Here is a 27,814-nt window from a genome sequence, read left to right on the forward strand (position 1 = left end):
GTTTTTTTTTGCATTATTAAATTACATGGATAAAAACTGTAATTGATTGTAAGCTGCTACAAAAGACCAATCTGGAAATAAAAGCAATGGATCAATCTTGTTTGAAAGGCAGTCATGAAAAGAAATGGGTATGTAACACAACCTTTTTGATATTTTACAATAAATTTATTTCTCATCTAGTTGTAGAATTTGGCTTTTGAATGAGGTGTTTTTTTGCAGAGTTGATTTCTGAATCAAGTTGCTGTGGTGTTGGTTTCATTGTTTAGTTAATTCTATGCTTGGTTGCTATGGAAATACTTATTTACGGAGCTAATGCCTAATGGTGTCAAACAGATGCTACTGGCAACTAGGAATCCTTTATATTTGATCAATGAAAGACTCAGTCAGAAGCAGAAACTCAATTTTGTGCTCGTTTTTTTCCATTAAAATTTTGGATCATGGAATGGAATGGATGTTCTCAAATAGGACAAGTTTTCTTTTCATTATAAGCATTAAAGGTCACATTGGATCTCCTAAAAAGTATCATCAGTGAAACAAAATCCTATTTTAGGTTTAGGGAATCATATAGCAGTGATACAAATTTTAACATTGTGTGTGTCCTTAGACTGTGCATGTTTCAGCTTGGGAAAAGGAGAATAGTGTTGGTTTTATTCAGCTTTTAAAATTGATTTTTAGATTTCTAAAGCTCTGAATTTTTTTTGTAGCTGTTTTAAATCTCTGCGTAAGCATCAGTATTGTTCTTACTATAACTCGTCACAAACAAATAGTTCTAGGGTAACTAAGCTGATATGATTTTGTATTTTATAAGTTAAATTATTAAGAAAACATCATTGCACTGTTGTCTAGTCAAATATATTTTAAAATTAATTTTTAAAAAAGGTTTAAAAAAGATTAGTGTATTTTTATAGTAATTTCAGTGGTTTATAGCTTGACAAAAGTAAAATCCATAATGTTTTATCATGCCTAAGCCTTTGGAAGTTGAAAATGTTCCTCAAATAGGTCTTTAGACAAATGGAGTTGTGGTATTTGTATAAAGAAGATCAAAAAAGCCTCCAGCCTCCATAGCATCAACTCTTTTGAAAGACACATCTATTCCTGGCCCTGGAACCACTGGGTGCTCTACCACAGGAAAGATAACCTTTCCTATGGAACAGGAATTAAAAACCAAACAAACCCCCTGAAGCCCTGCTGGTTTGCCTAGATTGTCTTCTCCCATTTCTCATCTGCTTTTAGTTTGCTTAGACTATAAACTTCTCAGAGGAGCACTTACTGCCTTTTATTTTGTGAAAAACAGCATTGCCTTGCTGCTGCTGTTGGAGCTCGAAGCTGGTTTAGGGAAGGCCTCTGTTACCATTACCTTATTATTTTTTCAACATGCTTCTGACGTTGCTAATAACGTGTGCTTTGCCAAAGTGCTGTCCTTAGGCTTTGGTGATGGTTAGGTTGATATCCTTGTGTTCAACTGGCATGGGATCTACTCTGAAGTACATGGAAATATTGTTTTAATTGTTTGAGAAAACATAGGCCTGATGCCTACTGTCGCTTTTTTTTTTTTTTACTGCACATATCCACTAAGTGACAGGCATTTAAAATCTCCTGAGGTCTGACTGAACACCCATAGTACTGAATGCAGTGTTCATTGTTCAGAACAGCAACTTTGGGGAGAACTTGTTGAGCTTTAACAACTCTTTTAGCCTTTAAAAACTTTTTTTCACAGATGCAAATTCATTCTCTTGAGGCTCTTATGCTGTTTTGAGTGACAAGTTTCAGTTTGACCTACGCTGGCTGATGATGGCCAAATAGGGAAAAGTCACTTGTACTTAAAGGTTCTGTAAGCTGGCTTGTCTTCTTTTAACCATGTTGAAATTTAGTTCAGAGACCAAATAGATTCAATTATTATAGTTAAAAGTAATACAGACCCTGACTGTTACAGAACATGGCATGGTGTACGTGTGGTCTTTTGTTTTGGTTAGTTTTTTTTCTATTTGAAGCTATTTTCTGTTGAAGCTGTCCTTCAAACCCCCAATCAGCTTGGCAGGCAGTTATACAAAACCAGGAAAGTGTTCATGGCTCTCTGGATGAACTGGGAAGACTTTGGGCTTGAAGTCTCTGATATGAGAACTTCTCCAATCTGACTGCTAATGTCCTATACACATTTCTGGTGGGAATGGCTGTAGATTTGGCGCCTTTCAGAAGTCCATCTGCAATATCAGAGCCCGCTGAATCTGGATTTTCAGAGGAGCTCTGATACGTGTGATTGCTGTGATGTTGCCACTGACCATGGGTGCTCCAAGCCCAAGTGTGTGAGTTGCTAAGCAGAGGTCTGAGTTGCAGCTTGGAACTTTTATGACTCAAGTCCACCCTAGATAAGGTGTTTCTTGATGGAGGAGGTGAGGGAAGAACGTTATGTGCAATGGATTACAAAATCTTAGTATTACAGAGTACAGATCTTTCTGCAACAAGTCTCATGGTTGCAAAATCAGAAATTGCTGAGGCTCTGCCTAAGACCTATTTTAAGGTCTCTTGGTCTGTTCACAGTAGGTCAAAATAACTGATGTCTTTTCACTCCTGTTGTAAGATTAGTGTGACTCTGGGAATGCTTTGTAACTTTTGTTGATGCACAGAAATGAAATAAAACTTTGACTGCTAAGCTCTCAAGAAAAAATAATGCCAGAAATGCTGCTTGTTTAGTATTCCAGGTTTTACTTGCAATGCAAGGAGTTAGGCTACTTAAACTAAGTCTGGTAGGTAGTGAGAAAAAGAATAAAATTTTCTTAGTGCAAAGGAGAAAATTTTTCTTTAAACTGAGAAATAGAATTTATCAGCTGTTAACCTTTAAAATCGTCACTCTCCTTGTCTTTCAAACCCTGGCAATTCTGCAGAAGGTGTGTTAAGGAATATCCTGCTGCTTTCTGCTACTTTCTCCAGAAATTGTTTTTGTAGGGGAGGCTTTCTGGATTTGAGTGCCATCTTGTGGTGCGTTCTAAGCACCTAAGGAAAGGTAACCCCCTTTTCTCTACTACCCTGCGAGGATTTGCTTATGCAGAGATGTACCCAGTCGGATTTACCATGGAAAAATAGTCATTGTTTAGAGAGATCTGCATTTTTTCAGGTTGTGCTTAGCAGCAGAGATTGCTACTTTGTACCTAAACTTCTCATCAGTTCATTTTAATTACTTCAATGTGAGGCACATGAAATGACCCCTGAAAATGTGACAGACCATGTCACATTTTGTCACATGTGTCACAGCAAACCAGTGGCTGTGTTAATATACTGCCTTGTCTTCTCTCAGGAGATGTAGCTTGTAATGCATGGTAATATGTAAGGAATTAAAGAAAAATCTGATCGCAAACTACATGTAAACTGAAGTTCTATTCATTTCAAAACTGTTTTAGTTTCATTGCTGTCAAATTGGTATCAGTGGAGAAGCTTAAATCTTCTGGTTTAAATGACAACAGAAAATTTTCAGTGACTAATCCAAGCTGTGAAATTTTTCCTTTAAATAAATCTCTACATAAAATGATACCCCATTTAAAATATCAAACAATTATTTGCATTGGAAGTAGTTTGGAAGATTTTTCTGCCTTGTGTTTACTGGGTGAGCATGGATTGCTAGAACCTGTTTATTTACTAGAGCAGGGCTAAAACCAAAAAGAATGTTTTGAACTTTTTTAGTCACAAAGATTGACCCCCAGAATTATAGCTTATTTGAACATGTGTACAAGTACAGGTTGCTTAAAGGATGAATAAAGGAGTTGCAGTAAATTATTTGGTTGAGAAATTTTCTGGAGTAAGCAAGATGTTTATTGGTTTGGTATTTTGTTTGTTAGTTAGGGGTTTTTTTATTATTATTGTGAGCTCATTTGTAGCAAATAAATAAAACTAGCTAACATACCACATATTCAAAAGAAAAATAAAATACTCTGAGAGGAAAACCTCTTTTGTGTCCCCTAATGGAGGCTGCACGATTACGAGCGAGCTGACGCAACTCTGTGGCCCATTAGTATCAAAGGTTACTAATACAACTAACAAAACCCATGTGGACAGCTGATCTCTGCTGCTGATTGAGGCAAAAGTTAATGAAGCAGATTAATGCAGTCTCTGTGTGCGGGGACAGAATGAAACCAAAAGATTTACTGATGTTCAATACAGTAAGGAAACGTCAATCTAGAAAGACACGCTTCGCAATGAAGAAAATTTAATAAAACCACTCAAACAAACAAACAAACAAATTAAAAGAAACAACCCGGTCTGATGACATGTTGCTAGAAACAAAAGTATCATGGCAAAATGGGTATGGCCACAGAATGCTGGTCATTATCTTACTATTTGTCAGTGACAGTTAAAAAAAAAAAAAAAAGACATGGTAGCTAGATTACTCAGTTAAAAAATCCCCCAAACTCTTAAATACTTAAATTCTTAATTCTTGATTTTGATCTACTTGCTTTACCCAGTATTACCTAGTATGATTTTGTTGGAGCACAACTTACTCCCAGTTCAAGCACATGCTTCATGGTAGATCTCTTCAGTTTTCCTCGCAAGCAGATGTCATAACTATTAACTTTAAACACAGTTTAGTGGCATCTCGGTGAAGACAGCTGAAGAGAAAAGGAGCCTTTAAGTGCCTCCCTTGCCTGGGCACTGCTTACACATCCCCACCTGTGTTTCTTTTTTGACACTTTCTGCACCTTCCTCTGGACAAGCACCAGACTGGAACATTGTGTTTTCTTCATGGAAGTGCTGCTAGTCCCAGAGGAACAAAAACATACCTAGTTTTCACCTATAAAAATAAGCAGAAGAGCTTCCAGGATTGCAAAATGTTAATTACCAAGTGGGGTATTGGCATGTTGTTTGTGCTCTGTAGTGATGCAAAAGAGTGAAAAGCTATGTTTAATTTCTGAATACACATTTTGCAAATGGATTAATTTATCAGAGAATAATTAGAATCTGTCGAGAAGTCATGAAGACTGAAAGCTTTTGAAACAGAACAGACATCTGAATTTCATTTCTTGTATGTTGTTTTCATTTTTTGTCAGTATAAAAGACAAATTAAGTGAGTGCTGTTGACGTACTTGAAGCTGATAGCATCTTCAGATTGTGTTGCTGACGTTCTTTTGTGGGTTTGGTGGGTTTAGTGAGGTTATTCAGAACATGGGGCTTTGTAGCCATGTTCAAGCAAAGCCCAACAAAACCTCCTGCAAGAAAATATTTTTAAAAATACCAATTTTTAACCTTTATTTGGAGAGATTTTTGCCCCCTTTAAAAGTACATGATTTAATGTAATGCTTTCTTCACTCTATTTACAAAAATTGCTTCAGTTTGAATGACTCTGAAGGAAAAAATATTTTGGAGGTTTTAGGCTAGATTTGCTTTTGTATGTTGAAGTGAATGGGAGCAGGAAAACAGTGTCACCATTGAATTTTAATGTGTATGTTGAATGATTTATAAGCAATCCAAAAATATTTAAATAAGGCCATATTATTCTGTCATCATGATGTCTCTGTTGCATGCAGTTTCTTTAAACTCTCCTTCAGGGATTTTTCTAGGTAGCATTAACTGAGAATGTGGTCCAAATTACAAATGAAAAAACAAAGGGAGAAACATTTCCTATTGCATCACATAATCAAACTTTATGCCACTGCTGTTTTTCAAAATTAACACATCACCTTGTGTTAATTACTTTGAACCATTAATTACCATTAATACATTACTTTTTTATTAATCTTTTCTTTTCTCCTTTTTTTTTTTTTAATCTACAGATGATACTATGGGATTGGGATTTGAAGCAATGGTACAAGCCCTATTACCAGGTCAGTATATTATGAATTTAATTGTCTTTTTTTTTTTTTTTTTGTGAAATGAGATTGAGTACAGATTTCAAAACTGTTCCAACTGTCAAATTTCAGTTCTTCTGTTGATGATGCATTTGCTTCTTTTTTCTCTCTGTCTCTTATATTGTAGTAAACTCTTCTTGTTCCTGTTCAGAGAATTGTGCAAAATTAAAATTAATCACTTTTGTTTGAACAAATTTTTTATAACTTCTTTCAGTAGAATCAGGGCTAATAAAAATTATGAGGTTGTGGAAATTGTACCTCTGTAAGGGGCTCTAACAGTTTGCCAAAATTTGTTGATATTGTTGGAAGACAAAGAATAAGATGTTTAATGCTGAGACAAAGTAATGAAAATAGAGATTTAAAAATTGCCAACACATATTTCTCAAATAGAGAAAAGGAAGCTGAAAGCTAATGTTGAATTGTGATTTACTTTTTATTGTGTGAGAAAAACCCGCAGCCACTACTGTCTGAATGTCTATATATATATATATTCTTTAAAATAAATTTTGTTGCCTTGATTTTTTTAAAATTTATTTTTGTTAAATTTGCAATGCATAAGATACTTGAAACAAAGAACACCGTGAGGTGTTTTGACGTGTTAATAGTTTGCAGCATTTCCATCTATTCCAGAGTGCTGGCAGTGGGAGCGGAGTCGATCTCTCGGCGCTGAACGAGGCTCGGAACCTGCTCACGGAGCTCCTGAGTGACCCATGCCTCCCACCACACGTGGTCTCCTCCCTTCGAAGCATTAACAGCCTCATTGGTGCTTTCTCAGGAGCGTGCAGGCCAAAGGCCAGCCCATTCACACCCTTTCCTGGTTTCTTCCCCTGTCCTGAAATTGAGGATCCTGCTGAAAAAGATCGGAAGCTGCTCAAGGTCTAATGGCTTTTATTTGCGTTTGCGTGTGTGTGTTGCACTTAAAAAAAAATAGATAAGGGAAAATTCATCTAGAAGGAATGCCCCTGTATGCATAGCAGGTTCTCTAGTGAGTACCTGTGGACAAAGTTTAAGGTCAAAAGGGAGCAGCTGTGAAAACACATTGAATGAAATGGAGATAGGTACTAAAATGCAGATTCAGGTGGTTGATGGGTAGACAGTACAAGCAATGGTCTGCACCCCATCCACAACATTCCTCAATATAACAGCAAATATAAACTGAAGGCGTTATAGTCTCATGATATGGGACAAACAAGGCTGTTCTTGGTTCTTCTGCATTCTTTATCCAAGAATTACTGTCAGTGTGGTTTTTTCATTGGCCTTTTCCCCTGAGAAATTTACTCTTCTGGACAGCCAACCAGCCATCATACAGAAGCAAATTAGGTGTGTAAAAGGAAAAACATCCCTTTTTCTTCAGCAAATCACTTTATGAGACCATTGTGACTTCCCCATTACTCAAGGTTAATAGGTGAAAGCAAGAGTGTAGTTACTATAGAAATGCTAAGGAATGTGATGGGAAAAAAAATTACAATATAGAAACTCAACTGCACCAGAGCTAGTAATTCCAGCCCAGTATTGACAGCTTGAGGCTGTTTATTGTGGAGGCTGCTCTGGGACATGCCCTGGCGTTGTTTACATTTCCAAGAAGAGGGCAACTTGACCCAAACTGATCATCTGGTTGGCTTAGTATTTTGGAGCCTGATTCAGCCAGTGAAATGTCTGTTGGGAGTCCTATTTTTGAGGGGGGAAAACTCAGTGTCTACAGGTTACTCTGTGGAAGATCCAGCAGAACCACTGCAGTATGAAATTCCTTGTAATGTCACAATGGATACCTGCAGAAATCAGTTGGGCAGGGATCACAGTCATTCAGCATGTTTTTCTTTCTTTGTGGATTTCTTTAAAAGCTGCTAAGGATTGGCATACCCTTTTATTTAAAAAAAAAAATTTTATAGCTGGCCAACATAGTGTGAAATTAAAAATATTCATTGCTGGAGACCAATTATAAAGAGTATGCAAGATTGAAATATTATGGATTTTCACAACTGCTCTCTTTTTCTCCTTCCTAAAAAGTAACTTTTTCCTCAAGTTTTGGACATTTTCTGTATAGAAATTTGCCTAGTACTTGGCACAATCATTCAATAATTCTTTGGCTTTGGTATGTTTAAGAGTAAGCCCAAATATTTCTCCCTATGTATGTTACTGCAAGAGAAAGATTTCTTTTGCTTTTAAAAACCAGGTAAGTGAGCAAAAATTCCAGGTTAAATCTTAGCAAATAAAATATTATGAATGTATTTCTTCAAAATGGATGATTTTGAAAGGTTCCCACTCTCTCTTTCTCTGACTTGGAATATAAAAGGTCTCCTCCATATCTTTTTGCTGTGGATTATGTACATCTTTATTTCTCTTCCCTGAGTGGCTTCAAAAGTGTGTTCAGTTATAATTTTCAAGTTGATTAGGGGGTCATCAAGTTGATTAGAGGTTTGAAGCACCTCTCCTCCAAAGAATGTTTGAGAGAACTGTGATTGTTCAGCCTGGGGAAGAAAAGGCTTTGGGGTGACCTAATTGTGGTCTTCCAGTACCTGAAGGGAGCCTGTAGGAAAGGTGGAGAGGGATTATTTACACAAGGGTGTAGTGACAGGACAGGGGGGAATGGCTTCCAACTGAAAGAGGGCAGGGGTAGATTGGATATTAGGCCAGGCTGGATGGGGTTGTGTGCAATCTGGTCTAGGGAAAGGTGGCCCTGTCCACAGCAGGGTGGTTTGGAACTTCAGGATCTTTGAGGTCCCTTCCAACACAGACCATTCCATGATTCAATGGTGAGCTGTCTGTTCTCCTCTATAGGAAAGGAATTAAAAACAGGGAAAAGAATGTGAATGAAACTGGGCTTCACACCTTGGGCTAGTCATAACTGCTTGCCTAAAGCTAACCCTTCCCTGTGGGTTTCTTGGAAGTGTGAGCTGCCCAGAATTAAGAAAAAAATAGACAAAAAACATTGCAAGGCTACTCTGCAACAAAAAGACTTTCCACTTCCATCAGGACCTTCCCTAGAACTGTCCCCAGATCACCAGTGTATGCCAGTAGAATGCTTGCCAGATGGGTGGGTTTCTGCTGTTATTAACAGTCATGATTTTAACAGATTTCACAGTCAAGGCAAGTAAAAGTTGTCTAGGCAAACCCCTGAGTGTGCACATCTCTTATCTCCTGGCCTTGTTGCCCTTGGGAGTCCCCCACCTGGAGTAAGAGACCATACCTGTGGTAAGGTACCACATCAGCTGTTGCGCTATAAAAATTAGCAACAAATATCCCTTACAAACCATAAATAAAATGTTAACATCTGCTTTTACTTCCATGGATTTTAACCACGGTCAAATTACTCAACAGGGATTAAGTAGCAGGAGCAGCCTGCCAACCCCACAGCTGAGACGATCCTCAGGAGTTTCTGGCTTGTCATCTATGGAATCAACATCATCCAGATGGGAAAGGAGTAGCATTAGCAAGAGACCCCATCAGGAATATAACACACCAAGGTAAGCCCTGAACAGCATTTTAAGGGCAATAACAATGCTGGAACTTGGCAGCCGAAGTATTGGATGTAAAGTCTTGTGAATTAAGTCTCCAAATTCTGCATAAACTGGAAAAGTTAATTATGTACTATGCTGTGTAACTCAGGTTGATCTTAAGTAGAAATCAGGTTGTTCTGAGGTTAAATAGTGTGCTCTGTCATAGTAAGTAGGACTTGATATAAGCTTGAGTAGGAAATGAAAAAAAGTCCAGCATAGATGATTGCAAAGAAAACTAATTTAGTCTCTAAACTTGTACTGACTGCCTCCTTCTTTTTATTTAATACATGTATCACTTGCCAACCTCCATATACCCATGCATAATTAAAAAGGTGAAACGAGTTTCTTGTGGTTGGTAGCCACTGATGTGTTACAATGTTTATTATTCCTCCAGTCATCAAGCAAGGTGTAAGATACATTAAGGTAGTTATCTGTTCTCTACTTAGTAAATATGGTGCAAAGAGAGCTTTTATTTCCAGAATTAAGATAACATTCTGAATTAAGATTAAGACAAATTATTTTTTTCCTTTTTGTATACTGTTGTATATTAGTGAAAATTCACAGATTTAATTTTATTTAAATGTATAAATGAGTATGCCTTTGCTTCTGAAATCTGTAAATATGTGGGTGTTTTTGCTTTTCTTGTTTTGTGAAGTTTGTTTGTTTGGGTTGTTGTTTGGTTGGTTTTTTTTCTTTAAGAGGTTCTACATAGGTCATAAGAAGATTATAACATGCATTTTTAAAAAATAAAATGTGAGTTATGCTGATAACTGGTAATTATTAGTAGTAGATGGGAATTTATATATACATGTCCAAGAATTTACTTACCAGTATTATACTTAATGTTAAAGTGAACCACTTGAATAATCTGACCCATTCAGTAGTTTTCCCCCCTTGAATAAAAGATGATCTTTAAGTTTTTACATTGTAAAACTTAATTGTGGTTTGTGTATGAATTACAAGTGAAGCAGTAGCAGTCACTAAAAGATTGTATTTTCATGCTCACCTGGTTGCTGGTGTCCAGATGAACCTCCCCAGTTGTATCCACTGGAAATGACCAGGGACCAGAGAAATTGCTTTAACCTTAGCAACCATGGGATTTCAATTTGAGGCTCAACCCTCCTGCAGCAGTTTCAGTGTACATTTACAGAGGGTTTCCTCACTTTCCTTGCTATTCAAAAGCAGCTCTTGGGAACTTCTGTTTTGTTTGTATGCAGATTTTTGATTTGGTTTCTCATTCAAACAAAGCTCAAAACGTGAAGTTCTTCCTCATGTTGAGGTGAAGCTTCTCATGTTTTATTTTATGGCCATTGCTCCTCCTCCTCTTGCTGGGCACCACTGAAAAGAGTCTGGCACCATCCTCTGAGCCCTTCTGTGAGGTATTTATGTACATTGATGAGATCCCCTCCCAGCCTTCTCTCAACTAACCAAGCCTTATATGCTCCAGATCCCTCATCATCTTTATGGCCTCCACTGGACCCTTTCCAGTAGCTGGAGATACACAGAAATAAATACACGTTTATTCTTGAATTCATTTTTCATATTCATGTATTTAAACTGGTGATGGGATATCAAGTATTATTTCTGCATTGAACTTTTTTTTGCCATAGGCTTAATAAAGATTAAATCTGTTTTGGTAAATACTATTTTCCTCTCCTGAAGAAAAATAGTTTTACACTAACTATTTTCACTTTGAAGTAAACACATACAGTTATTTTTAATTGTACATGACGCTTTTGTTCCCTAAAGGAAATAAAATTTTAAATGATGTATTGAAATTTCGTCCCTGGAACAGCAGATGGCAGGATTGAGCAATCGACTTTTAAGGACTTGGCCGCAGAAGCAAAACACATTTTGATGCCAAAAACAGCTTCAGTTTTAAGTTTATAATAAATAAAACACCTAATTGAATATTTATGTGGCAAAGTTTATGTGGCTGTGTAAGGTTTTAATTGTATTTCCAAAGTGATCAATCTTCATATCTGTTAGGAAACAGCCTGCTTCAAATGTTCAAGGAAAGTAGCATGTTAGAAAGTAAAACCCATCACATGTAATCTGAGTATATTTACTGCATCATTTTAGGACTGTGTTAAGTTTTTTGTTGCGTTCAATCAGTACACAGCAGTTTTTATTTCATGTAATTGACATATATTTTCTAGCTGGTTTTGAATTTGGCAGCTTTGTAATATTTTTCTTAAATGGTGGTGGACCTGTCGCAGGGCAGTGTAGCTATTTTAAAAGCATTTTATTTAATGAAAGAGGAAGAGAAACTAAGAAACAAAGAAAAACCCCAATCCTTACTGTTTTCTTTTCAGCCAAGGATCTCACTCAAATGGGTCTTTTGGTGCAAACTTGCTGACAATACCAAAGCAAAGATCATCCTCTGTGACCTTGACTCATCACATGGCCCCCAGACGAGCAGGTAGGATCATGCCATTTGTACAGTAACAGGATGGCACATCGCGGGTTTTTTCATGTAAACACAGCACTGAAATAACTTCAGCATGTCCCTCGGTGTTTAAATCCTCTCTTTGTAAACAGCAGCGACTTTATTGTCATCTGGACCCCATGTCATGTTTGTTTTGGAAGGTGCTTCTCCTGGCCTGAGTCCCGTGGGTTCACCAAGCCATGGATCTGTCTCCAGCGGGGCTTTCAGCAGCTGGTCACCTGTGGAGTTCCCTGACACTGCTGATTTCCTCACAAAACCAAGCATTAATATACACAAGCCTCCAGGACACACACCTAGCTCTCCAGATTTTCAGCAGCCAGTTAAAACACCTCTAGGTTATATGTGTAGCAGGTACTGTAAACTCTGTTATAATTTCAGTCGCTTCATATGGGTTGAAAAGAATGCAATTAAAATAAAAACAGAAACAAACAAACAACAAAAAAATCCCAACCAAAAACAAAAACAAAAAAGAAAAATCAAGACCTGTGCCCCTACTAGGATTGAAAAAGGGCATAAATCTCATAATAATTTATAATAATAATTTATAACTGTGTTATCCAGGGGAGAATAAAGAATGCTGAATGTATGTATGTATGTCACTGCTTTGACGTGGCCCATCCTTCTCAGCAGCTGTTTTTGTAGAGGAACAATATTCTGTGGAATTTTAGAAAAGGAGAGTTTCTTGCTTGGGAATTGGGCTCTGTGTTTCTGAATACTTTCTTAGTTATGAGCTCTACTTTAATAAGTCTAAGTCTGGGGGAGGTGGTGGTTGGTTATTATCTAAATACAGACTAAATCTATGTATGCCAAATTTTGGAGAAAATGCTCAGGTCAGTTGTTGCAGGAACCTTTACAAGCCTTTTTAAAAAAAAAGTAATCTGCAGATATTTTTCAGTAGAAGACAGCAGTAGCAAAAGAAGAAAGTTACTGAATGTTGTAAATATTTTTCATGTATTCTGTAAGCTGTGGACGTCAGATACTCAAGCCTGTTCCAATACCAGAACCAGACTTTGCAGAATACAGAGACAGAAAATCAGGTGGGATTTCAAAATAGAAAAATACTTGATATCAAATTACTGCTTTTTTTTAAGCCAGTTAAATTAAAATTTCACTATTTCAACATAACTTTTTCCTATATTTTAACCTATGTATGTATTTTACTTTGTTTTGTGTTTTAGAATAATCAAAATAAGACAAAATATTTCTTGCTTCGTAGTAAGGATTTTAAAAGAGGCTTCCACTAATACCTTTTTAGTTCTGTACTCCATATATCAAACAAGTGCTCTATCAATTAAGTTAAACTAATCACTGAACCATTTTTTTCAAATAAAAGCCATGCTTTTAGCTTTTCTTAATCTTCAAATAGGTTTTCTCTAATAAATTTTGTCCTTTATGACATTTTTTGCGTATTTCTTAAATGAAATGGTTTACAAACAAGCTATTACTTGTATTTCTGTGACAAATCTGTATGATCAGTTAAAATTATTAGACAGTAATAATTTTCAAATAATTTACTGATTTAGTATTTCTCTGTGTGTTTTCTTTAAGCTGAAATTGCAAGTGCTAATGTCTCCAAAGAATCTTTCCACCATACAGAGAAGAGGAAAGATGAAAAGAAGGAATTGATCGATCAAACACAAAATACACTGCTTGTAAGCATGTAATTGCCAAAAAAACCCCTGCAATAACTTTTCTCAAGTCTCTATTTCTTTATAATTTCTAACTTGCTGTGAAGAGGCTTTTATGTTGCTAAAATAGTAATTTCTAAAGGGTTATGGTGCATGGTTGGAATTCAAATTTTTGTTTAACAATTGTTTATCTTGCATAAATGTCACTAGCAAATGACAGGAAAGCTTGTGGTTGTATTGATTTTGTTGATCAATATTGATTTGTGTAGATTTAATGTTGAGAGGGTATGCTCAAACACTGGCTAATATTTTCTTTTGGAACATCATGAAAGATGCAGCAGTTGTAGTGAGACTTAGAAATGAATGTTCAATACAGTGCTAGTAACATTTTGGGTTTATATATCAGGTGTTTTTAAAACTTGTCCAATTAACCTATTCTTAAAGCTCAGTAAATCTGGTATTAGCCTATGCATATTTTTGCATTATTGTATTAACTCACCTTGTCTAAAAATAAATAAGAAGGAAAATTTAGCACCATCTCAGACAGCCCCAGAATCTGCTGCCCGAAACAGGAAAACTCAAGCCTTTAAGTGTGCTATTTGTGATATTGATTTATGATTTTCTCATAGCCATAGTTGCAGCACCATTCAATAAATTCACTAATGATTTATAATTTTCAAGGCTTTTTTTGCCAACACAACTGATAAATTAATTTTCATTGTTATTTTAGAGATGATAAAGTATCTTAATCTCATACAGGTGGAACAGAGTTCTACATTAGAAACAATGTTATTAGACCATGATTCACTAATGGAGAAGATGAACAATTGGAATTTCCAAGTTTTTGACCTTGTAAAAGAAATGGGAGATCAGTCTGGAAGGATCCTCAGCCAGGTTTGTTGTCCTTTATTGTGTGAGGGAGGGTAGGTAAAGCTATCCTGTATTTAAACCATGAAGACGTTTTGCAGTCAACATTTGTGTGAATACTTGAAATTACATTTATGTGAATATCTTCAAAAGCAGAACTATGACTTCTCATGTACTCCATGTCATTGTAAACCATAAAAAATGGTTTATCTACAGAGAAAATGCTCCAGCTTTTCTGAATTTTATTCTCAGTATAAATATGTTAGACTCACACTGACTGGGTTTTGCCATAATCTGCCATTTCCTGAGCAGAATTACCTCCTGCTTTCAGAATTACTACTCTGTTTGACAACCATTGCTTTTCTCTTAATTTCAGTAAAATATTTCTGCCCCACCTGTGGGGAAAGAGAAGTGATCTTTTAGGCAGCCTTTTGCCTCCTACAAACAGTGGGGTTTTTTTCCATGCTGCTTTCTGCATATAGTATCCCTTTTATCTCTTTCTGATTTATTTCCGTGCAGTTTCATGTTTGCTGAAGCCAATCCTGCAGGCAGGTGCAGGAGTAGGATTCTGTTTGCTCTTCCCCAGCTTCTCCCATTCATCAAGGTCATCTGGAAGCTTCTGTCTCCTTCTTTAGAGTGGATTTAGCAATGATGGAGCTTCTGATCTGACCGCTAAACAGTTTTATTTCCAGTGTCTAAGTTTTCCACCCTGGAGTGATGTCCCCTAATTTTGCAGCTCCTGTTCCTCTGAGCACCTCCCACGCTTCAGAACTTCTTGTTCCTCTCCTGTGTTTAGGAAAAAGTTATAAAAATGACTAGCAGTGATTTGTTTTAAATTTTTTTTCAATATTTGCAGCTTTGGATGGGGGGGGATTAGGCTTTGAAGTACACTAAGTTCTGTATGTAAACCATAATATATGGTTTATATACATATATGGAAGTTCTGAGTACCTTTTTGAAATATTTCTTCATTTACCAGCTAGTTTTGTTAAAAACATTCAAGAGAAATCATAATAAATACTTTGACTTTGCCGAAGTCTCAAAAACAACCTGGGGAGCTGGTGTTGTTTGTTTTTCTTTGTTGTGTTTTATTATTAGTTATAATTAAATAATTTGAAGTTTTGAATAATAAGTCTGAATATAAACTTCTTTTTAGGTCACTAATGGAATAAAATACGGCTTATTTAGCTATCTGAAACATGTTGGGGTATATTATTACTAATTAGTTGTGCACAGAATTATCAGTAATGAAATAAAAGCTTTTATTATTCTTTGAGAGGACCATAAAAATCCACTTTTTTGTGCTAAAAATTTATTAACTATATCTCTATGACATTAGCATTCCAATGATCTTTAGTGGAATTTCAGTGATTTCCATGTCTACTGGCAAGTAAAATTTTAAAAACAAGAATATTTTTAAAGTTGAAAAAGCAGAACATGCATCAGTATGTCTTTCAAATTTAACTTAATTTTAATCTTTTTTCAGGTTACTTATGCCTTGTTTCAAGACACTGGCTTGTTTGAAATTTTCAAAATCCCCACTCAAGAATTTATGAATTACTTCTGTGCACTGGAAAACGGCTACCGGGATATTCCCTGTAAGTGCTCCCTGTTTTTTTTGAATTTTGATATCAGTGGCTCTCTTTTGCTCTGGGAATTTGTATTTCTGGGCATCTTAGTGTGTTTTTAGTGAATGCACTTGACAGAGCTTAGAATGGGTCTAGAGAATTGCAGGACAAAGTGAGTGGAATCTAAAAGTGAATTTGTTAATTTGGAGTTTGAAGAAAATCTTAAAGAATTTGAATTAGTGATTGAATTAAACACACTGGAGTCAATGGGAGAATAGTTGCTGATTTAACAGAAATTTGGGTGAGGTCCTCAACAAAATGAGAAGAAAATAGAGAATTTTGATGGTGGTTATTCACCTTGCTGTGCAAGGCAGCCAAATTTATTGGAAAACAAAACAAAAACCACACTTCCCCACTCCACAGATGTTTGCCCAGCCCGGGTGCTTGTAGGTATCAGATTGCAGGCCATGCTTGCTTCTCACCATTATTGATTTAAAAGGCCATTTAATCCCTTCCTGAGGCCCAGGTAGGATGAAGTGTACACAGATACTGTTTGTTTATCTAACTGCCTTCTTAAAAATGTTCAGTGATACATATACCTACCACTAACATCTGAAATTCAATTTTTCCTTTTAGATTTAATCAAAATCTCACTTATAATACATTTTGTACTTTTCTTTTTTTGTTGATTTTACTATTCCTTTTGATGCTATTTCAGGTAACAATTTTTTAATTGTGTCTTGCTGATTTTCAGAGTTTTTCTTTTTAGATTTAATCAAAATCTCATAATACATTTTGTACTTTTCTTTTTTTGCTGTTTTTATTATTCCTTTTGATGCTATTTCAGGTAACAATTTTTTAATTGTGTCTTGCTGATTTTCAGATCACAATCGTATCCATGCCACGGATGTTCTCCATGCAGTGTGGTACCTGACCACACGGCCCATTCCTGGATTTCAGCAAATCCGTAATGAGCACATCATGGAGAGTGAAATAGGTGTGTATTCACACAGGTTATTTTTGTTTTGCTGAAGAATATTAAAATGAAACTACAGCAAGTAAAACAAATTACTCTGGAAGAAAATATTGAATTGTTCTTATGACTCACTTTTTTTTTTTGTACTTTAATATAAGGCAGTAGAAAAAATCACAAAGCACACACCGTTCAGAAATATCATACAATTGACTTTTAGAAAAATTAGTAGATGAGTAATGGTTAGTTTGTTAGCCAAGAAAACTGGTTCACTTAATAAATTTTCTCTGCTGAATGAAACCTCTGTATTCTGCCACAGTCAGGGTATTTTTAGCATTTGAAATACATTAGGCTAATATTTCTTAACTTTATTGGAAAGTTAAATAGACCAAAGAAAAAATACCAAAGTATTTAACTTAATTGAAGTTCTCCTTAATGGCTTTAGTATAAAAATTAATATTTTAGAATTTTCAGTTAGGTATCACATGCAGACTTTCAAACTCTGAAGTGACCACCCCAAGAATAACTGCATAAGAGCATCCCTGAAAAGGAAATAATACCTCCAAATTCAAATGTTATGTGAAGTTACTTATAGTGAAGCTTGCTTTTGTGTTGTCTGTGACTTCATAGAACAAACTTTTAAATTTAGAATTTGTAATTTTTACCTAACTGTATCCTATAAATAAAGGATAAAAAAAAGATTTAAACATAGACTTTGATGCTAAATGTTTTTTATTTCAGAAAAATTAAAATCAGGCACTCTCCAAGAACTCTGTTTTATATGTGTAGTAGAAAAAGATAAAACACAAGACATGTGGCTGTTAAAGGGCTGGGATTTTCCCTTTTTTCCATGTTTGTCCCTATCTATCAATTGCACCCTATTGCCTTTTCTTTCTCCGAGTGGTAAATGGGTTGGGACTGGAGACTTAACTGGAGAAAAGTGATAACAATAATTTTATTCTCCTCTACAAAAAAAAAAGAAAAATTAAAATAAGAAATTATAATCTTATTGCTTGGAAGCTCTTCCAGTATAAATATTTTCAGGCTTTTAATCCTTGCTTATTCTATTAAGGCAAGGGAGTTCCTTTGATATTATGCATTGATAAAATAAATGATATTTCTTTTCCTTTTTTTTCAAAGTAGTGACTTTGTCCATGGGAAAGATGATAATAAAACTGTGAATCTTCTTATCATGCAAATATCTCTGAATTAATGGAATTCATTCCTTTTGCAGTAGTTTTCATTGCCCCCCTCCAGGTTTTCCTGTAAGGAAATGGGCAAATTATGGAAATATTAAGGAAGGTGTTGATTAATCTTTTCTTGGACAAATTCAGGTTGAAGACAAATAGTAGAATGCTCTGTTAGTGCTACAAATTTGCAACTCAATAGCACTTCAACTTGTCTTCAAAATTGTTAGTTTATCTATTAAAATTATAATTAATTTTTCTCATTTAAAGTAAGTCTTTGACCACTTCAGCTTCATGATAGCAACAGTGTTTGCAACAGTGTCTGGCTGTTTATACACATTTATAATGCATTACAAATATGAATGAAATGCTGTTCTAAAAAATATTCTGGTATTGTACTTTGAATTTTTATTTTTTTTTAGATGAAGCCAGTGGTATTGCCCCAGTTCAAGTCAGCTACACTTCTTCAAAAAGCTGTCCTATTACTGATGACAGTTATGGCTGCCTGGCATCCAACATTCCTGCTTTGGAGCTGATGGCTTTGTATGTAGCAGCTGCCATGCACGACTATGACCACCCTGGACGTACCAATGCTTTTCTAGTGGCCACAAATGCACCTCAGGTAGGAACCTCTTCACACAGAAAACCACCTGACAGAATTTTTTCTGTTGTATATCTCTAAAGTTGTTTGGGATTGAGGAATTTAAGGCTCATTTTAAGAAATGGGGAAATTAATGTGTACTATGCTTGAGTAATATTTTTATTTTTCTTTCCTGTTAAATTCTGATGCATTTTGTATGTACTGGTTGTGTATGCATGCAGAAACAACTTTCAATTTGCAAAATTGAAAATAACAACATAAACTAGTGCAGGAAAAAGGATTATTTCATACAGAGCTGGCCCTAGGTCTGTCTGATCCACTATGATGGCTACTTGGATCTCTTAGTAAGTTACAGACAAGAAACTTAAATAATAGTAACAACAACTGGTACAGCTTGCTAGGAGATAAAGACTTTGAAAATGAACTTTCCAATCAGTTTTCAACAACTCTTTATTACAAAGGGAGTTTAGTATGTAGGCACTTATGTATTTCTGCTGAAAACATCATACAAGAAGGAACAAAACCAAACTACAGAGGCATCCATCACCAAGTCTCAAAAATACAAGCATTCTTCAAAAAATTGCAAAAAACTTTGGCAAAATGAAGTTTTTTTCAGGTTATTTTTAATCTATCTTGAATTAATTATTTTATAGTGTGTTTTTATAAACATGGAAGCTGTGAGTAAAATTTGCTACTGTTTTTATATTTTAGTTAGCTCATTTATAGTTTTAGCATTAAACATAGCCCTTTGAAAACTAGTGATAATTTGCACCATTTTCCATTATCACATAAGAATGTGTTTTGGAGTCCTTTTTCTAGACAGGTTTTTAATTTGTTATGCTTTTTTGTTTATTTCTTTGTTTTTGTTGGGTTGGGGTTTTTATTGTTTTTATTTTTCTAACACAATTAAGAGGAATTAAAAACAAATACTTAGATTTTTTTTCTTGTTTTCTATTTTACATCACTGTGTGACATAAAAAACACACTGCTCAACACATACACTGTGCAAAGTCTTACGTAGTTTTTGTGTGTGTGCCTACAGTCTGAATGTAGCTGTCACTAAGACATCATTGAGGATGTTTAAAGGAAAAAAGAACATTGCTAATTGTTACAATTGGGTGGGGAGGGGGGGGTCCCTCATCTGTCATTTTTGTGTCGCTTTAATGCCAAAACTAGAAGACAAAACATAATTATTTTTTTTTAAATTTTTACTTAGTGTTGTTTCTGACTAGCCCTGAAAATTCAGAATATTTAATGACAACTTTAAAAGTTCCCTGTGTAATTTACGAGTCTTTGGTTGTTTTTTTTTCCCCTGTAGGCTGTTCTTTACAATGACAGATCAGTCCTAGAAAATCACCATGCTGCATCTGCCTGGAATCTTTTCCTATCACGACCAGAATACAACTTTTTATCGAACCTTGATCACGTGGAATTCAAGCGCTTTCGTTTCTTAGTGATTGAAGCAATCCTCGCCACAGACCTCAAGAAGCATTTTGATTTCCTTGCAGAATTTAATGCCAAGGTTTGTTCCACTTTAATGTCTGTGCTGATCTGATCTTGATGTACTGATTTTATCACTGCTTCTCAGTAATTGTTAGTTTTAATTACTTGCGTTTAAAGTTTTATATTATTTAAATTTAAGCTATTAAAATGCAAATCGAATGTTGTCTTTATATAAACCAGCTGTAGATGGTTTGTAGGTTGCCTAATAAACCCATGGCTGAATAATTTGAACTGGATGTCTGTGCCTACCCCAGGTGAATGACATGAACAGCAGTGGCATAGAATGGAGCAATGAGAACGATCGCCTGCTGGCCTGTCAAATATGCATCAAACTGGCTGATATCAATGGCCCAGCCAAAATCAGAGACCTGCATCTGAAATGGACTGAAGGCATTGTCAATGAATTTTATGAGCAGGTGGGTATGGAAAAAGCAATTTTCTCTTTTTAATGATGACCAGATAATACTTTGTTTTACCCGTGATTTAGTTAAATTCAGCTTTATTCCTTGTTTTAAATCTTCAGGTAAGGTATTTCTATCTTCTCATTCTGAATTCTGAAATTTATTTTCACAGGTAGCTTAGTAGCATGATCTTTTAGTTTTTAATAATTGTCTTAGCAATCAAGTCAGTATTCTCCATTTTTCAGATATTAGAGGATTTTTGAGGGGGAGAGCTTCTTTCCTTAGGTTGACTTCTTCCACTTTCAGAAGTTGAGTTCACAGATGTGTTTCTAGGTGAAAGAATATGTTCAAAATCCATAAGACTGAAAATGTGTGTTCAGCTCTAAAGCTCTCAGGTCCATGGAAGTGCTGAGACAAGTAATCATAACTCAGATTTTTCGATGAGAAAGTGTTCAACGTTTTTCTTCTCCAGTTTATAGAATGGTGGGGAAAAAATCCAATGCAAAACAGCAAAGCAAACCGCTTCACTCTGGATGTTACAGCTCATTTCATTCTCCTGTGCCATTACCAACATGCCTTGTTATGGTTGATTTCTCTGCCACTTTCTCTATTCATCAGCTCAGCAGTTGGAGTTGAGTCTCTGCCTGCTCTGAAGCCATCCTGTAAAGGCAGAGCAACAGCAGCTCCAGTAGAACTAGTTCTCCATCCAGACACAAGCAAAGATGGAGGGAGGATTATGGACTGTGCAAATCTGAGCCATAATGTGCCTTTATTTTAAATTGGCCTAATTACACTTTCATGCACTTAGTCTGTACAATTATTCTCCCCAGTAAAAACATACAAACCATGTGGTGGTTCATGGAATCACAGAATATCCTGAACTGGAAGGGACCACAAGGCTCATCAAAGCCTAACTCCTAGCCCCTTCACAGGATATCCCAAAAATTACACCCTGTGCCTGAGAGCATTGTCCAAAAGCTTCTTGAGCTCTGTCAGGCTGGTGCTGTGAGGACTGCCCTGGGCAGCTGTTTCAGTGCCCAAACACCCTCTGGGTGAAGAACCTTTTCCTAACATCCAGCCTAAACCTCTCCTGGCACAGTTTTATGCCATTCCATTGGGTGCTGTCACTGCTCACTGGAGAGAAGAGATCAGTGCCTTTCCATGCGCTTCCCCTCGTGAGGAAGCTGGAGGTTACTCAGTCAGTTCATCAAAAATAACTTTTAAAATAAGAATTTAAAGCCAATTTTGTGAGAAATTCTGATAAGTTTTTTCATTTCTTTTTCAGGGTGATGAGGAAGCAAGTCTTGGATTACCTATAAGCCCCTTCATGGATCGTTCTTCTCCCCAGCTGGCGAAACTGCAGGAATCTTTCATCACTCACATAGTTGGCCCCCTTTGTAATTCCTACAATGCAGCTGGGTTGCTTCCAGGGCAGTGGGTTGATGAAGAGGAGGAGGATGCAGAAAGCACTGAAGATGATGATGGTGCACAGTTAGAGAGTGATGATGAAGAGATGGAAGATGATCTTATTTTAAGTAAGTTTCTGTGTTTCAGTTGGTGCTTAGTTGTCCTTCAGTAGCTTCAGATGTAGCAGTGGCAGCTGAAATTGTGCAGTACAAATCTTGTAGATTTTGCTATTATGCTGCTTCATAAATTTTTCTCTTCTAACAAAAATTTTGTTGCTACTAGGAGACTTGCAATTTAAACCAGAGCTTTGTTGATATCCCTTGCCATGCCACTGTTTAAATATTTAGAATAATCACCCATGTTCCTCGCTAAAATTTACATCTCGCTTGCAATGTGCCATTGGTTTTGTACGTGTAAAATACAATTACTCAAAATGTCAAGCAATCCAATATGCTTGTAATTTTACAGAAGCTCAAAGAAAAAAAGGTAGACGAATATTTTGCCCGCTAATACACCACCTCAGTGAAAATCACAAAATATGGAAGAAAGTGATTGAAGAGGAAGAGAAAAACAAAACAGAAGGAGCCAAACTGCTGACTGAAATCTCATCTTTACCTCAACCAGATGACATTCAGGTTATTGAGGAAGCTGATGAAGATGATGAACGACAGCTAGGAGAAGAGAAGACTTGCTAAGGGAGCTCCAGTGGTGTCCAGTGTGATGACAGCGTATGTTTTTTTTCCACTGTGCTGACTTCAGCCTGACACAGCTCACACACATAAAATCGAAAGGCCTTAATACTGTGAGAGGATTCTTTTTGCTCTGGTGGAATCCCACTCCTATGCACTTTCGCCACACAGAACTTGATTCAGAGATTGAGTATTGTATACCCTGATGCAAAGTTCTTTATGCCTTAGTTGGTATAAAATATCCTGATATAATGCTGCCTTGCTGAATATGGAACTCTTCTTTTCCTTGAGGTACCTGCAGTTTTTAAAAAAACATTCAGTGACTTTGATTACCAAAGTGGCAAGAACTTTTCGCTAACAAGGAACCGCGGGATGAATCCTAATGTTGTCTTGAGTTGCTTATTTCATGTTGTTTTTGAACATGAATGAGGAAAAAAAAGTCTGTGCCTACATGAAAACTATGTTACTGCTGCAGTGCAAGCCTGTTGTGGGGTGTCTACTTAGTGCAGTAGTGTGCTTCATGTAGTCATCTCAGAGCAACTGTTCAAGGACTGTGACATAAATGCTGAATCCTGATATTTGTGGTTTAAAAAGAGGAGAGAAAATCCAGGTGCATCTATTTCTGATGCTTTTTATTATTGTGCATAATCTGATGTTTTATTTTTGCAGAAAATATTCAGGTTTGCAGTGGATGTTCATGATATTTCATTGAATACAAGGCCATTCTCATCTGTTGCCTTGCTGTTTTGTGGTAGAACATTAAAAACCTGTTCAGCTACTTAAATTATGAAGGAATTTTATTATTTTAGTCATAATTAATGTTGCATTTCCTGCCCTTACTCAGGTTCACTTTAAAAACAAGTCAACCACATCACAGATTTTTATCTTGCACCCATTTCCCATATTAAATTTTAAGGAAATAAGATCGTATCTCATTTATTCTTTGTATGTAAAGCTTTAGGAGAATTAAAGATTTTTTTTAAAATACATAAACTACTGTTGCAAAGTGGCTATTTTAATTTGCCCCACACATATTTTCCATCACAGACACAGCTTTTATTGCCTTCAAGTTTGATGTACATCCTGAAATACACATATGGAAACCAGAAGGTGGAAACTTTGTGTAAAGCCTGATACAAGATAAAAATCATTGTACTGTACCACATTTTAGATTGTTGAGTTTTAAAATAACAAACTTACACATTCCACCCCAATGTATTTTTAGAAACACTACCATTGTAGGTCTAATTTGTAAACAAACAAACAAAAAATCATAAATTAGGCTACAGGTAAGGAAGCCACAGATAAGCCTAGTTTTAAAAGTGCTCCTTTTAGTACTGAACATTTAAATGCTGTGTAGTTGAACTGAATAAAACCCAAATGCACGTGTGCTATTTCTAAATGTGTCTCAGCATATTTGTGTTTGCATCAATTGACTTGGAAAAAAAAAGATAGCCTTGTGTAAACTGTATTACAGTATTTTACACAGATTTTCATTCTGCTGTTTCATTGGCCAGTTTAAATAACTGAAAGGTTTTGGGGTATTTTTTTCTTTTTGCTTTTTCACTAATAAGCCTTTTGTTGATGCACTTAAAAGACCACTGAAATGTGCTTTTGCTATATCTTCAGTGCCAAATTCCCCTTTGCTGCCATTATCACTATCACTGCAGGTTTTTTGTAACATGAGCAGTGTTAAACCAGATATTTCTGTCATTAATAAAGTGTTGCACTATTGAAGCTGGCACTTACTGATCATACACCTGTATTTGACATTTCTTTGGTAAGATATTTTTCTTACACATAATGTGAAGACTAGAAAAATTCTGATTCTTTCAGCTTGCTGTATTCTCAGCATTTTGTGTTTAGATAGTGTTTGTGTATGTAAAATATAATTTTAATATTGTTTAATATCATTTTGCTGTCTGAAAAATTATACTAATTAGTTTGTCTAAAGTTACTGTTCTGTTATTTTACATTACAAGTTTCCATTTTCAGTTTCCCTCAAAATGTCATTATTTAAAAACTAACAAAAGTATAACAAGGTAAAAAATAAGATTTTATCTTTTACTACATCATTGGCAGGACTTACATGTGGTGACATATATAAGTGTGGTTTGCCATCAACTTTCTTATCTCAGGTTTCTCTTAAACTCTAGGAATACTGAAGCAATTTTAAAATCCAGTAACAAGAAGCAAACCTCAGGGTTTAATAAACTGCAATTCTAATATGTATTTCCAATTAGATATTTACAATAGATTGCTTCAAAGATACATTTAATTATGAATGTATTCTAAATCTGCTTTAAAGTGCCTTTTTTAAATGTGAGCACAGTATGTGACTAATTGTTACTCTTAGAGCAAAGGGAAAAGACTGGAAAAGAGTCAACAAAGGCTGGTTCAGGGAATGTTTGCAGAAGTGGGTGTGGCTGTAACTGAAGGTGTCTTAGTTCTTTCAAAAATGGTAATGGAGGATCCTCTGAATGTTGATTGAGCTGTTGTCCAAAATATCATCTCTCCATATAAGGCATATCACCCTTAAATCTGTGATCACACTTCAGTAATTCACAGCTACCAGGGGATGCTAAGTAGTGCTCAAAACCACACAAAGGAACACATTTAAAACACTTTCTAATGCAACACTACCTCTTTTTTACTTTTCCTTTTTTTTTTTCCCAAGAAGTGGACCAAATTAGCCTACACTAAAATTTATACCATGCAGAAATACAACTTTCTTGTATAATATGCTAAGGTTTGAGTTGTCTCCCATCTTCTGATTGCCTTCTTTTCCTTGTGTTGGATTACTTGCACCCATGCACACAGAACTAGACCTACCAAGTTTCCTATAAGGACAATGTCTTTCTGTGCTTTCTGGAGTCCTCTGGATGTGAAGGAGGTGCTAAACCAGTCATAATGAATAACTTGGAACCTCTTCCTGTGAGTTCTTCCTCCATGACAAGGTTAAATGGTGAGTGTAAGGTTCAAAATGAAAAGAATGGTTTAGCATTGCTTAAGGTAAGTCCAGACTAACCAAGTTTGTGTAAGAGTTCATTTGCTCTGTGCACAGAACCATTTCTTGGTATTTGCATCCAGTTTTAACCACAAGCAGGGGCAGGTGAATCAGCAAAAGGAGTTAGCAGAATTCAAGGGCTCAAAGTTTTGGTGCTTACTCCTGGTGTGGATGTAGCTGAATCTTGGCTTCTGGATCCTTTGAAAGCACAGACAGAGTTTGAGGTAATCCAGAGTGTGTTATTGCCCATAGAGTTGTGGGGTCCCCCTCAGTGGGGATACTCCAGAAGCACCTGGACACAATCCTGTGCCATGTGCTCTGGGATGGTCCTGCTGGATCAGGGAGGTTGGACCAGATGACCCCTGTGGTCCCTCCCAGCCTGACCCATCCTGTGATTCTCTGTGGCACCTACACTCACATGGCAGCACTTCCCCTTTTGTCCAAAAAAACATTTGAGATGTGCAGAATTGCAAGTGTCTCAAACACTGGTGAGTGTGAGAGCAGGAATTCCAGCCTGAGACATGTTTTGGACTAAAAGAATGGAATTAGCTTGGATAATGAGAACTAGAAAGAAGAGGTAAGGATGGCAGAGACACACAAATATACTAAAGATGCTCAGAAGAGAGACACTGTTTATTGTCTCAGGCCAGTTTGTGTACAAAATATTATAGAAACAATATGTCTTTATCAAGTTAGAATACTTGGATTTTTAGAAATGAAATTAAAATAGTAATGGAAATAATGATGCACTTATCACATCTTAAGCTGAGATACAAGTTTTAAGAAATTGATCCTTCAGTGGCCAATAAAGATTAGATGAGAGAAAACAAATATACAAAGTTGATTAAATGAGGTACAAGAAGTATGATCAAGACAGTATTTATTTTGCCTTTTTTCTTCCAGCTCTCTTCAGAATTGTGTCTCTGAACAATGTGCTGCTTCAGTCATGTCTATGTTAAGGCAAATGAGGTAATGAACTACTTTCACTTTTCCAGTGAGGAATTTTCCTTTCAATATCTTCTGAAGTAAGTCTTTAACTTGCTATAAAATTATACTATGGATTCTCAGAGATGAAGCTGACAAAAAAGTACAATTTTTAACTGCACTCTATCTGATATTAGTTTAATAGGGCTATAAGCAATTAGTTTATTTGTCCTCTGCTTAATGAGAAGGAATAACACATTTTTAGAGGAAAGAGGAAAGAAAACTGATGGACTAAGCTGCTACAGGATAAACATTCCACTGCACTTGCTTTAGGCTAGGTATATAAATGATTTACATTTACTTGGTTCTGTGTGACACTTCAGACACCCTTCAAAAAGGGCACAGCACAACCAGAAACATTTGACAGGAAGGTTTCTTTTGGAATCTGTACACCATGAGTCATCTTCTGATTTCTGGACTTCCAGAGGAGGCAGCTGCTGGTGTCTGGGTAGGTTTAGGTTCTGCTACACAGGCTGTGTGCTCCCTGGCAGAATGTTGTCATCTGTGGAATATCATCGAGTAAAAATCTTCTAGCGACGTGAAACCTTCTGTCTGCTGGTTTATCTGTGAAGCTTCAGAAAGAAAAAAACAAGGTGATGTTTAACCAATCCAGCCTTTAAGTACTGAAGAGAGACCATGGTGTTTCAAATGATCTCTACCATTCACCTTGTGATTTGTCCATGTTCTAAACATCCTGCCAAAAAACAGGTGATGAGTCACTTCTGACTCATCTCTCTGGATCAGCAGAACCCTTTGCACCTTGAGTGAGATCAAAATATCTTCATTTTAATTGCATATAAAACAAAAGGTAACACTTAGCTTAAAATGCAGGTATCACACCAAAAATACTGAGGATAGGGTTGACATTAATTATTGCACATGAGGAGCAGAGTGCAGATTTTGTCCCTTGTGCCAGCCAGATGTGAAAACTTGCTCCTATATATAGTCATTCAAATAGGCTTAGCATGCCCCTCTCTTTTTTCATGACATTCATCCTAGTAGAATTTATTAATCTGTAGTACTGCCAGTTTATCTGACTCATATTAACTAAGCTTTCTTTCAGTCAAAAAAATCATATAAGTAAGGCCCTCTATCTTTGAGAATGGGTTTGCAATAATTTAATTCAATTCATCATAACTAAGTAATTACCAAAATACTGTTTCTAATTTCAGATACCACACCCCAGGAAAAACACCTGTCCTTTAGACAGATTTACAGA

At 36.1% G+C, this 27,814-nt stretch overlaps 1 protein-coding gene across 4 annotated transcripts in view; it reads left to right on the plus strand.

Annotated features, from left to right (window-relative positions):
* PDE3B (phosphodiesterase 3B) overlaps positions 1 to 24,348 on the plus strand; it is an 83,749-nt gene extending 59,401 nt beyond the window's left edge. Inside the window, exons 2-16 of one of the 4 annotated variants that reach the window (XM_039706943.1) lie at positions 5,760 to 5,810; positions 6,447 to 6,710; positions 9,153 to 9,298; positions 11,647 to 11,753; positions 11,873 to 12,131; positions 12,744 to 12,817; positions 13,329 to 13,432; positions 14,168 to 14,302; positions 15,762 to 15,873; positions 16,727 to 16,840; positions 18,426 to 18,625; positions 19,923 to 20,126; positions 20,362 to 20,523; positions 21,794 to 22,043; positions 22,384 to 24,348. In XM_039706943.1, the coding sequence (XP_039562877.1) occupies positions 5,760 to 5,810; positions 6,447 to 6,710; positions 9,153 to 9,298; positions 11,647 to 11,753; positions 11,873 to 12,131; positions 12,744 to 12,817; positions 13,329 to 13,432; positions 14,168 to 14,302; positions 15,762 to 15,873; positions 16,727 to 16,840; positions 18,426 to 18,625; positions 19,923 to 20,126; positions 20,362 to 20,523; positions 21,794 to 22,043; positions 22,384 to 22,610 (2,409 nt within the window). In that variant the 3' untranslated portion in view covers positions 22,611 to 24,348. The remainder of the gene's footprint in view (positions 1 to 5,759; positions 5,811 to 6,446; positions 6,711 to 9,152; positions 9,299 to 11,646; positions 11,754 to 11,872; positions 12,132 to 12,743; positions 12,818 to 13,328; positions 13,433 to 14,167; positions 14,303 to 15,761; positions 15,874 to 16,726; positions 16,841 to 18,425; positions 18,626 to 19,922; positions 20,127 to 20,361; positions 20,524 to 21,793; positions 22,044 to 22,383) is intronic. The other 3 variants (XM_039706945.1, XM_039706944.1, XM_039706946.1) reach the window with 3 other exon arrangements.
* Positions 24,349 to 27,814: the final 3,466 nt, after the last annotated feature.

Source organism: Passer montanus, unplaced genomic scaffold, assembly GCF_014805655.1.
Source record: "Passer montanus isolate IOZ18808 unplaced genomic scaffold, ASM1480565v1 scaffold2, whole genome shotgun sequence".
NCBI lineage: Eukaryota > Metazoa > Chordata > Aves > Passeriformes > Passeridae > Passer > Passer montanus.